The sequence below is a fragment of the Ambystoma mexicanum genome, chromosome 3q (assembly GCF_040938575.1).
Source record: "Ambystoma mexicanum isolate Mex_15411 chromosome 3q, UKY_AmexF1_1, whole genome shotgun sequence".
Taxonomy (NCBI): Eukaryota; Metazoa; Chordata; class Amphibia; order Caudata; family Ambystomatidae; genus Ambystoma; species Ambystoma mexicanum.
Genome location: NC_090926.1, coordinates 6876447 through 6888733, shown reverse-complemented (window position 1 = coordinate 6888733; position 12287 = coordinate 6876447). Strand labels below are relative to the sequence as shown.

Below are 12287 nucleotides of genomic sequence, written 5' to 3'. Positions count from 1 at the left end.
ACTGGTTTGCCCCTGGTTCTACGCTAATAAATCATTACATTGTGTGTGCACCTCGAATTGTTGCCTCAGTTTACGCATTACGTTTAGAGCTCAACATACTCCATTGCACTATCCTCGGAAGCAAATAGAGCAGTACTTTGATATTCCACGTTGTATTCTCTCAGTTCACATTGTGTCACCTCTGCGCTAATAAAGAAAATTATTAATTGTAATAAAGATAGGCTACTGAGACACATTTCTATTTTTATGTTTTGCAAACAGGTACATCGTGCCATTCTGCGAATGTCATCTATTCCAGACACCGACCGATGGATTCTTCAATCGCCAGCTGCAGCTAGATGTCAATCACTGGATTTACTTGACCATTTTTTGGGACGATAGACAAGGGCCAATATGCCCCTACGCGGTACCAGCGGTTAGAAGCAACATATTAACCTTTACGGTGGTCTAGTGCCAAGTTGATGCACCAGCCTTGCAATTCACTGTGCAACCGAAGTGCTTCATTTAGCCCAGATGAACACCCTGTGTACAAAAAAGGAACAGCGTGTGACTCACGATAAACATTTGCCGATTTGCGGATCGAGAGCAAAGAAAAAAAGTCCCATTTTAATCGAATATGTCAGACGCCGAATGTTATCGAAATATTGAATGTGAAATAAATGTACTTTACCAATTGTACAGTCTTGCTGTTTCCTTTTAAAGTACAGTTTCATATTCCTAATAGTGACGCATTGTGCTGTGGGACGATGTGTGTTGTTTTCCGGGTTCTGCGTCAAGTCGCGTAGGTGACGACTGGGCGCGTTTGACTACGCTGCCTAGTAACGTCCAGAGAGAGGTGGAGAATATCAATGATTTGGTGATGTCAGGCTCAGGGGCGCGGATATGATTTAGTGCCGCAAAGGCAGGTCACCCAGGGCGATGCAGCAAGTGATAAGATTATGACAAGATGGCTGCGCCCTGCTGCCTGATTTCACTTGTGTTCAAGAGACGAAAACTCAGGTAAGGTGCATAGGAAATGTTGGTACGATTGATCGACTTATGGTTAAAAACGCATGACCAAACCATTCCTTTAAACATCTGTCTGTGTCCAAAATCTATACTTGCCCTCACCACTAAAGCTAAACAGTGTGTAGGGATGTCAGCAATAGAAGAAATAGTGTTCTTCCAAACAAAGTTCTGAGCTTCTTCCAGCTCCTGGCTTACTTTTCAGCTCCCCTTCCCAAGTTTAAAGCAGTTCCACAAAACGCTTGGGGTTCCCTTCCCCAAGTTCAAGACAGTTGCACAAAGTCTTGAGGTTCCCTTTCCCAAGTTCAAGACAGAAGGTTCAAAGTTAAAAACAAAACAGTTTTCAAAGGATCAGGATCCTCCCCAACCCTCTTACCATGGGTAACTTTCCCTGGTTCACCAACGCACGTCTGTTACAACCCAAGTCTCTTCTGTATACTTCCATTGACTTGCTCCTTTTGATATTAACACTCTTGTTTCCTCCTTTAATTTGCTTTTCATGCTGGGCACTTGGTCTAGGCGCTGTTGTCGGACCACACGGTCCACCCATTACAGGTTACGCAACCAATACCCCTTTCTAAGATGTGGCTCTTTAATACAGCCCCCATGCAGGGGTTCCTTGGTCTAGGCACAGTTGACAGACCACACGTTCCACCTATCACAGGTCACGCAACCGATACCCCTTCTCCATCTGCATTATCAACAATTGTCCACTGCTTTCCCTTAATGGTGAAAATGATTTCTACTGTCAGGATTATTTTCTTTCAACACTTTATCGTGGCTAGCTTGGTCACCGTTCACTTGGTTATACTTTTGATACTTCTCTGGCTCCTGCCAATATAGGTTTCCTCTTAACCTGTAGTTCCTTGACCACTTGACTTGTGTCAATACTTGTCTCTCTACTCACACCCTTCTTGGGATTTTACTTGCTTTGCCAACACTTGTATTTGATTCAATTCACTCTGTGGTATTTGCCACCTGCACAACATTGCTTTCCTTCCACTCATTATTTGCTTTGCCTCTGTGTGGCATTCAGAAATGCATGTTCAATCATACTTTCATGTTACTTTAATTCTGTATGGTATTGCATAATGCTTTCAGTTTGTTGGGTATTCAAAACGTATTTGTTTCACCCATGAAACCACTTTCAATTTAGTTCAGGATTATAAGCACTCGCTTCAATATTCAAAAGTGCTTATGACAGTTTCCAAAACGTTCAACATTCAAGAAAGCCTTATTGCAGGTTTTCGGAGCACCCCGGGATGAGTGTTTCTCATATGCACTCACTGGCTTCAGGCAGCAGCTCCCGTTGGTTTCGTTCCTTTCCTTGCTGTGCCTTTCCAGCTTCCATGGTCTCTCAAAGTCTTCTCTCGCAGAGGTCGTGGAGAGTGCTTCTTGCTCTCCCTCAGGTCTGCGACGACCGGAGTGCTTCCACACCTCAAAGCTCCTGCTTGCACCCGACACAGAGGGTGTACAGGATTTCACAACCTTCTCTGGGGCTGCCTCGGCCCTGGCATCTCTGGTCTTTGCATGACACGGATTCTCGCACTCGCGTCTCCCGCTCCTGTCTCTCCGGTTTGCCAGCTTGCAACTCCAGCTGGCTCCACGATCCAGCCTGTTGTGCGTCCCCCTCTCTTGTGAACATCATGCATTTTTATATCCTTTGGGCTTATTAAGTGACCACAGGTGGTGGTCATTTAGTCCAATTGCCTGACTATAGTTACAGGGACATGCCTGACCATAGTTAAAGGAACATGTCTGACCTTTACAATACAGGCCTCTTCCTCGTCTCAGTACTAGGGTGGTGAAATGACTTACTAGTGTTCACCACTCTTAGTTGTCTCTTCTTTGTCCCAGTACCATAGTGGGTTGAATGATGGAAAAGGTGGGGAGATGTGTTACAGAAGCCCATAAAAGCCGGGAGATGGTTGGACTGGTCTTCATAAGGGAAGGGGAATACCATGTCTCACTGTGAATATCCTTTCCCCAATCCGCAAAGACACTCCACCCAGGTGATCCTCCCTCGCTTCTCCATCCCCAGTGTCAGGATCCAAAAGCGATGGCCTTTCCCTGGCCACCTGAGAAGAGGATCCACCTCTAGGTACCCTTACCACACTTGATACTGCTTGGTGCTAACAAGGGTTGCAAAGCTCATCCAATAATGCTACCCACAAAGCCAATAAGTGTCCATTGACTCACGTGACCTCAGACAGGACAGCTTTGCACCAATTCTATGATGTTCATGTCCTAGTACCATCACACCACCTGACTTGAATTAATCCCCACCAGAAGCATTCATGACCTGGGGTAGGAACTGAGATCATCTTGGAAACCGAATGGTAAGACTGTACCTTCCACTTGCAAACTTGGTCCCTCAGCAAATTCTTTTGAAGCTTCTTGCCCCTTTTCCAGGTGCCTCGGGACCCGAACCCCCAATGCCTAGCATAGTAGCTACTTCCGGCTCCCCCTTCCCAATTGAGGCTGAGGCAAGCATCCAAGGTGAGAATGTTGGCACTTTTCTCAGAGATCTTTGATGGCAAGAAATACAAGTCTCTGCAGCCCCTCCACATGTGACTATGGTGACAAGGCGTCTCCCTCCTTCCTCTCAGCACTCACTCAGCCTGACACTTGGGATTTTCCTGGGAATGAGGTATGGACCCTCTGGCTGATCTCCTTCTTAATTACCTGGCCATTAAATATCCATACAGTGAGGACTATTTGCACACATACAGAAAAGGTGTGGTGCAGGCAGCATCAAGGGCATCTCCCTTCACCCGCAGAAGGGCACAGCACTTCGCAAGCAGCAGACCAGTTCCTCATAAACCTAACGGGCACAGCACATCCAAGTTAATTGTAGGCTTTGGTCAAGGATAGAACTGTCTAAGACTCCGACAAAATCAAATTGTACTCTTGTCCTCACTTTTCAAGCCAAAAGACTTCAAATTATGTGATGTTACAGAAGTAATCAAGAGGATCACCATTGGCATCCATCTTGGAATCCAGTAAACTCTCCACATCATGGCAACTGGACGGCCGCCTCTTAAAGACATCCTTGTTGGATTCACGAGAAAAAAGATGAAACGCTAATTTTTCACTTTGCTTGAGTGAGAAGAGTGGGACTTTTCTTGACAGCAATATTTATTTTACGTTGGAAACTCTTCTTTGTAGTTCATTGAGGTTCCCCTGAGAAACAAGCAATGAATAAGCCATTGGGCCTTCATTCGTTCAGCTTTGGCTTTCCAGGCCACAGCCATGGGATTCTATTGTACAGTTGCAATGTCTCGACTCAGCACTAAATGATAATATACTTCTTCACTTTGTATGTGTAGCTCGGCTGCTATTTATCTGTTGGTAAAAATCCTTTGGAGCGTTTGTTCAATGAGCATGTAATGTAAATAAATGACGTAAAAGTCTTACGTAAGGCTTTTACGCCATGAATTCACGTTATGGCTCATTTTCCAAAATATGCATGGTGGACAGGATAGGCAGAATGCCTCCCTTCCTCTCCGCCATACAAATGCTCCAGCATTTGCGCCGGCATGGATTTTCATAAAACAGGTAGACCCCATGAAGATCCATTGTGCATACTGCCTGTCATGCTTGCATGTCAGACACCGTTTATTTGTAATTGTGAACACTGCTTACCATGTGTGCACCATGCACAATTGGTAAGCAGTGCTCACAATGAAAATGAAATGCTGCCTCACATGCAAGCATGTGAGGCAGCGTTTAATTGTAATTGTGAGGGCTGCTTGCCATGCATGCGTAACGCTAGCATGCCAGGCAATGTTTACTTACTTTGCATGGCGGAGTGCAAAAGTGCAGGGAAAAAGGCGACATACACAAGTGTACGCCACCTTTTGCCCTGCACTTTTGCACTCAGTCGTGCAAATGACGAAAATGTGGCTGCAGGGAGCCATTTATGTTGCAGTGCTAACATACCGTCTCCCCGCCGTCAATTTCGAGTTAATAGAAAATTAGCTCCCTTGTGTGCAGTGTTCATCTGGATAGTCAATGAATTTGCGAAAGACGGAGCACTTGGACAGGAAATGAGCGAAGTGTTCTTGATGAAACCCTGTTCAAGTTATAAGAAACAACGTCCACTACTAGTCACAGAATTGAGCTAACGGCTCACCACTTGCCTTCAGGAAAGCAGTAAAAATCCAACACTTTTTCTCAGCTAGCTAAAGCAGAGATGTTGTCAACGTTTTCTACAATCAAGCACAATTTGTGAAAATAATGACCCTCATCAAAAATCACCACAAGAATCCAGTCAAGATCCGTGATAGTTTTCTTTTTTCAAAATTAAATGTATCACAAAAAGGGTTCCACCAGGACTGGTGCACAAAAAAAACAGAATTAAAAACAAAAAAAACAAAAAAAAAGGGATCCAACGTGGAAACAGTACGAAATTCACATGGTTGAAGGCATTTTTGCTAACCTGGGAGCATTTAACGTTTGTTACTGCAGAGCTCTCATGTTTCCAGGGACCAGGGGACCTGGTTTTGCTTTAAATTCTTTGACTTGTAGTTTGGTACATTTCAAATGGAAAAGAAAAAACTACAAGTCCCATAATCCAAAGGGAAATAAACAGGACTGGGTGGCCTTTCTACACATGGCAACGGGAAACTATAGAGATCTGTTACTATGAATCATTACTAAATATTTATCTTATACAGGCTACAATTTGAAAGATTCAGAGGGACATCCAAGTGGAAAAATTATGATGAATTCTTAATTTTGCATTGCCATAGAGTGGAAGAATGAAGAAATATTAAAAACAACATGTAAACAACATATAATGATACATAAAAGGTTGGAGAGTAATCTATTTGTAAAATGTAAATGTCCATTCATTGATACAGGGTGCAGTGCTTGAGGTATTTCAGTTTCTAAGCACTTCAAAGTTGGGGAGATAATGGACGTTATTCCCAGAGAGCTAAAGCAATGTATTATTATAATATTATTTTTATAGTCCCATTTGCCCCCTTGCAGCCCCTCCAAAACAGGTGTTTGTCTTGTGGTGTATACTATGCTTGAGGTTGTGGCAGTGTATTGAATGGCCGCTGACATTTTCTGATAGGCTGATGAGTTATTTTGTCAGGAGTTAAAAGTTGAGCAACCAGCAGAGTGTTCTTTGATTAATGGGATGGTGGGGTGGCCCGGAGCTGTCTGCTGTGAGGTGATAGCTAAGCTGTGGATTTTTAGCATGCAAAAGCTAGGATCACTTAGTTTCCACGTTGCCTCTTTCTGCTTGGACCGGCAACTGTTGTAGGTCTGTCATGACCTAACCATTTGTCACAATGAACCTCACACCAGCTCATCTGGGAGAAAAGGGGCTCTGGCAATGCCCAAAAGAAAGTGGAGTAAATACTAACCTATTCAATCCATAGGCCTAGAATGTCGATGCTCTATAGGCAGGAAAGCTGGATGAAACTACGTCACTCTCCAATGAGGATAGACTTTGCTTGGTGGCTCCTCTGGAAGCCACCTCATGTCCCTGTTATTGCGGCCTTTTCAGAGCTTCATAGGGAGGGTTTTAGTGGAGTAGGAGGATGGGTGTCTCCTCGGCTAAGACTGTACTCTTTTGGGAGGCATCTGCACAATCCAGACAGATTTATGCAAGATAACACATCATGGTCAGGTGAAGAATCCAGAGGGTTGTTGGAGAGTGCAGATTGTTGGAGATGTTCATGTAAGATTGGTACGATGGAACATCTGCTATGGGATTGTAGGCTGGTGAGACTGTTTTGGGGTGAGATTGGACATGTGTGTGGTGAAGTGATTGTTGGTCTCCCGGTCTTGGATTTTAGTGTGATCATATTGGGGAGTGATGAGTCTTTGGATGATCTCACTCAAAGTGAGAAGAAGTGGTTGTTCAGAGGGGCGATGACTGGTAAAAGAATTATATTGAGGAACTGGAAGAATGCTTTGAGATTGAATGTGGAGACGTGGTTGTCTGAGATGCATGAATTGGCAAATATGGAGAGAGTGATGTATAGGAGACTTGGTAAATTGGCTTTCTTTGAGAAAATATGGGGTAGCTTTTTGCAGTTGTTTTAAATTGACATTATAGTTGTTTGGTGGGGGGTAATTGAGAGATGTATTTGAGATGTTGGGGATTTAGGGTATTGTATATCTAGCTGTGTACATAGTACTGTGTAAAATGTTGTGCTTTTCTTGTGTTTTATTTTTCATGTGTTATTTGATATACGCTGATTGTATTGGGATTTGTTATGGATGTTGTGTAAATAAAGTTTTAAAAAAAAAAAGAATCCAAGATTTGTGTCGTCTGTATACTAGATCTACAGTTAATGAACAAGAAAATCAAGCACACTTGGACATGCCAATGTGTACAAGTCCAGCCACAACCATAGTTTCACAAGTACAGTACTTATTGTCGACATTTACTATATCGGACAACAAATGATGCACACTTTGCCCTGATGCAAGACCTTTTGTCTCGGTGAGTGGCATTGGGCGGGTTTATTTCTTTTTTCTACCCACGATAGTCCTCAATAGAAACTAACCACACCTCTCACATGTGCCTGCAGTGTTGGTTGCATCTAGTACCACACCACACAAATATGCTATTCAAATTCTTACTTTACCAATTGTTTCCTGGGAGGTACAGATGACGGTTGGGGCTGCAAAGTCCTGGTATTTGGGAAGCGGGGGCAGTTTGCAGTTGTCAGGCTCTTCCGCGGCGCAAAAGACCCTTGATGAATGGCCTGAATGCTACTGCACAGCAGCGGGTGGGAGAGGGATTACACGTGTTCCCAAATCAGCCGTCAGCAGTCAGTCTTTTGTGACTGGGTGGAGAACTATAGAGGGGGATGTTAAATGGGGACGCAACACCAGAGGGCTCTATTGCATATCTTTCTTTATCCGCATCTCAGACACCAACTGCCGTTCTCTCCCCTGGCTCCTCCCCTTTCTTTCCCTGCTCCTGCTTCCCCCTGAATCCTATCTCTCCCTTAAAGGTGCAGACACTTATAACACCACTCCCGAACAAATGTTATGACGTATGCTCAACACTCTTCCACTGGGTGTGCTGGTCTCCTGGTTATGGGCTGGGGGTGTTCACTCCTTTAACTGTGTCCTGATGGTTCCGGTGCTTCAGATGAATCTTGTAGATATATAGTGGCGGTTCTACAAGAGGTAACTGAGAAAGAGCTATCACGTAGATAAGAAGAGAACCAGAAAACCCAAACATAGATAGAGAAGAGTAGGGTGATCCACCGTGTCGAATGCTGCAGATAGATCGAGATGGATAGAAGAAAGCTCAGAGTGGTGGGCAGAGAGAAGAGAGTTGGAAATACTTAGTAGTGCTGTTTCCATAGAATGCTGGTGACAGAAGCCAGATTGGGAAGGAGGAAATGGTTTGTTAGAGTCAAGAAAGGAAGAGACCTGAGTATAAACCAACCGCTCAGTTAACTTAGAGAGAAAAGAGAGGAGATAAATGGGACGAAAGCTAGAAGGGAAGGTGGCCTTTAGGGAAGGTTTCTTTTAGATGAGTGTGATGGTATGCCTTCTTGAAAGAGGAAGGAAATATAGCAGAGGATAGAGAGATATTAATAAGAGAGGTCAAGTAAGGCAGCAACAAAGGATATATTTTAGGAATATGAACATAGGGACTAGGATCAGAGGGACAGGCAGCAGGGTGGGCACGAGTTAGAAAGTAAGCAGTGTCAGAATCAGAGAGAGGGGTGAAACAAGAGAAGGAAGAAGCAGCTTGGTCAGAAGGAAAGGAGAAGAAAGGGTTGGGGGAAAGGGAAGAGTGAGGTTCCGAAACCTTATCGGACAAAAAGGTAGCAAAGTCAGACAGGGACAAAGGGGAGTGTATGGAGGGGTCAGGAGGAGGTGGAGAAAGGATTTGATTAAGAAGGTGAAAAGGTCAACGGGGAGGGAGACTAATAGAGCAGGAATCACACTAGATGGGTTAAAGGCAGATAGAGTGTGACGTGAGCAGAGAAAGTTAGGGGGGAAAGGGGCAGGATAAGTAGAGGGAGGAGGAAAAGCAAAAGAGGGAGCCAAATGGTCAGAACTGGAAAAGGGACAGATATAGCATCAGAGGGAAGAGAAATAGAAGAGAAAATGAGACCTAAGGAGGAACCAGAAATGTGTGATGGGGAGAGGAGAATTGAGAGAGATTGTAGCAATCTAGTAGTGGGAGGAATGGGGACGAAGCATCAGAGGATGAGGGATGAAGATTAACGTCCCCTATGAGAATAAAAGGGGCAAGGGGAATGGAGTGAGAGACAAGCTGTAGTAACAGCCCCAGCAGGAGGGAGAGCTAAGTACATATCTTACAATGATGCCTGCTAGTCAAGGGTGGGATGTTCAAGGTTTGGCCAGACCACATGGCACATAACTGATAAACATGACACATTCCTCTCCTTGCTTCCTCCAGGAGCGACGTGGAACGAGCCTCGACAGGATGCCTGCCCGACCGCCGCAGCCTAACCCATGCCGGAGACACACAGAAACAGAGATCAGTCGATATTCCGCCACACCCATGCAGGTACGTTCTGGGAGAAAGAAGGTTATGCGGATCGGCCTTGTGACATTCGCCGTAAATTCTACAGCACTAGGAACCACCAACACTCAGCATTGTCAGGGCACCTCGGTTCTCACCTCTGGCATATACCATGAATCCTCGTCTGCCAAACAGTTGAGGGAACCCTTGATAGACATCAAAGAAGGTAACAATGCTCTGAGTCCTTCACATCTGATGAGAAAACCAAGAGCATCCAACACCTATCTTTCAAGAATTGTCCTCATGGGTTCATGCTGTGTACCTGAAGATGCAGGTTTTGTAAAGGGAGGATGTTGGTTTGTAAATGGAAATACCTATTTAGTATCTGCTTTTATTTGGTGTAGTTGCAATTGCAGGATTTTGTGTATGTGGGCATATGCTCTGTTGTTGGATATGCATGTTTAGTAAATGCTGTTTACACTTTGATTCGGGTTCTAAGGTTAGTAGCTGCAGAACAGATTTAAAGGCAGGGGTACATCATTTGCAGCTGGATGTGCACATTTTGTGGGAGAGGTGTAGGTACGGGAGCTGGAGGTGCAGCTTTGTAGCTGGGACTTCACATGTAATTTGTTTATTTATTGGTGATTTGTAAAGTACCACGGTGCAAGAGGGCTACACCAATCAATGGGCTCTTTTTGGAACTACAATCACACATTTCGAAGCTCGAGTAGCAAGTTTAGTGGCCTGAGGTCCAAGTTTGGTCCACACGAAGCCACATTTTCTATCGCTAAGGAACATGCTTACTAGATGGAGGTTCAGGTTTGGTAGCTAAAGGTCTGCGTTTTGAAGCTGCATCCATTTTCTTGCTGCAGAGAGTTGTTTTGTAGCAGGAAGGCCATTGGTCTGGCTGAGACCAGTTGTACATGCAAGGAGGTATTTCAGGAGGTCACCAACCCCTGCTTCCTTACACACCGGGAACACGTGACATGATGTGGCACCTATGCCTCAAATGTTCATTTGTCTCATGTCCACTATAGTTCATTTGTTCTTGGTAATCCACGAGGCGACCTCATAGGTTGGTATGGGGACCACAGAGAAGGGGATCCATCTGTGTCATTCCCCAGTCTGAAGACTGGGGAATGACTATCTCGAGGATATGGTGTGACCTTGGCCCTTCCGGTCAGGGTGATGCCCATCATGGCTGTATGTGGGGTTTGGGAAATGGCTATATACACCCTATCTTGCCCGTAAGGATAGAAAACCTGATGAAGATGGAGGGACACTCAGAATGGTGACCTTGAGCACAGATCTGGTTGTTGGGGATTTTCAGAGACATTTTTAACAAACCGTGATGGATGCCTGACTCCAGCTGCCCACGCTCATGCTAGTACATTAAAGAGAGCTGCAGGAAAGGTCCAGCGTTGGTAGCTTGAATCAGTACAGTTTACCCGCTCAGAAATGCAGAATCAGTCACAACTGCTTTCTGTAAGAGACAGGTCTCAGGCCTAGTTTTCTGAAGGAAGCACCCAACAGCTGCTTCCTCTGACACTTTAGGAGCCGAGCAAACAGATCTTCGGGTCGGTGCTCCATTCCAGAAAGAGTTAGAAGGGCGTCTTAACAAAATAACACTTGAGGTTTGACATATCTGTGAGCCTCTCAGCTAACCATTAACTGCTCCCGCTAGGTCCTTCGGGTAGTGTCCCTTTTATCGGATGGTGTTGGAACCCCTCCGCTACCTATGATTCTCCTGACATCGTGTGCCCATGCCAGACGCTGGGTGCCATAGCCTTTTGAAGTGGCTGTGGTTGTAGTGGAGTAGCCTATTGCTACAGGTGATATCCAGGTTGTGTGTTAAAGTTGGGTCGTAGGACCAGCAACCTTGGTTTGGCTGCACAAGCTATTGCGCAACTTTAATGCAGGCTTATCAGGGCTACAACATGTTTGTAAAGACTATCAACGCTTTGAGGGAGTCCAAGGATGTGCTCTCTGTGCGAGCAAGCAAAGTGTTTGTAATCCGGGGCCGCGTAGACAGAGGACACCGGAATACAATGAATCGAAGATACAATAGTGCTTCCGACGATCTGCTCCATTTGTGCACCTCAACAGATGTATATGGAGGTAAGCAGAGGTTGGTTGTGTGGTGCACTGTGCATCTCAGGTTTGAAACAGGTCAGGAGTAATTGTTAAGATGTTGTTCTGGTGGTTCTTAAAGAAGGTGGTCTCCCCCATCCTGTTCTTCGACAATTCAGAGGGGTGGTGACGATGAAAGATATCAGCGATATCTTTCCCATAAACCAATATTTAACATGACAGGTCGACGTAAACGCCCATAAGTGATTTGTACAAAATCCATTTGTGAGGCCTTGCGAGGTGTCCTCCGTATAATATCACCACTAATATTCATTTAAATTATTTAATAGAATCCTATTTAAGAGCCACGGTTTATGTCTTCTAGGATCGGCGCGTCGTCAGCTTGGATAGAATGTCAATGGACACTGCACGGATGAGTGACAGGCCAGTGCCCACTCACTGGAGACGCACGGACAACGAAGACACTGGATACGTGGAGGCCCAATCGGTAATTGGCAGTAACCTACAGCAGCTCACTTGCACCTTATATGTCCCAGCAGTCTTGCACACACCCCACTTTGACACCTAGATGATACCTTCCAGCATTGCCTGCTTTTGATGTACCGTCACCTCTGCCGATGCACTTCTGTTATGACCTGCCGTACCCCCGGCTAGTCAAATGCTGAGACCTATACACAGATTTGCCAACGCACCTCAACATTGCCCTGCAGCA

General features: G+C 45.0%; 1 protein-coding gene across 3 annotated transcripts in view; it reads left to right on the top strand.

Moving 5' to 3' along the window:
- Positions 1-12287, top strand: part of GRAP2 (GRB2 related adaptor protein 2) — a 544466-nt gene that overhangs the window by 518252 nt on the left and 13927 nt on the right. For all 3 annotated transcript variants that reach the window (XM_069652933.1, XM_069652932.1, XM_069652935.1), the window contains 2 exons: positions 9419-9529; positions 11940-12062. In XM_069652933.1, the coding sequence (XP_069509034.1) occupies positions 9419-9529; positions 11940-12062 (234 nt within the window). The remainder of the gene's footprint in view (positions 1-9418; positions 9530-11939; positions 12063-12287) is intronic.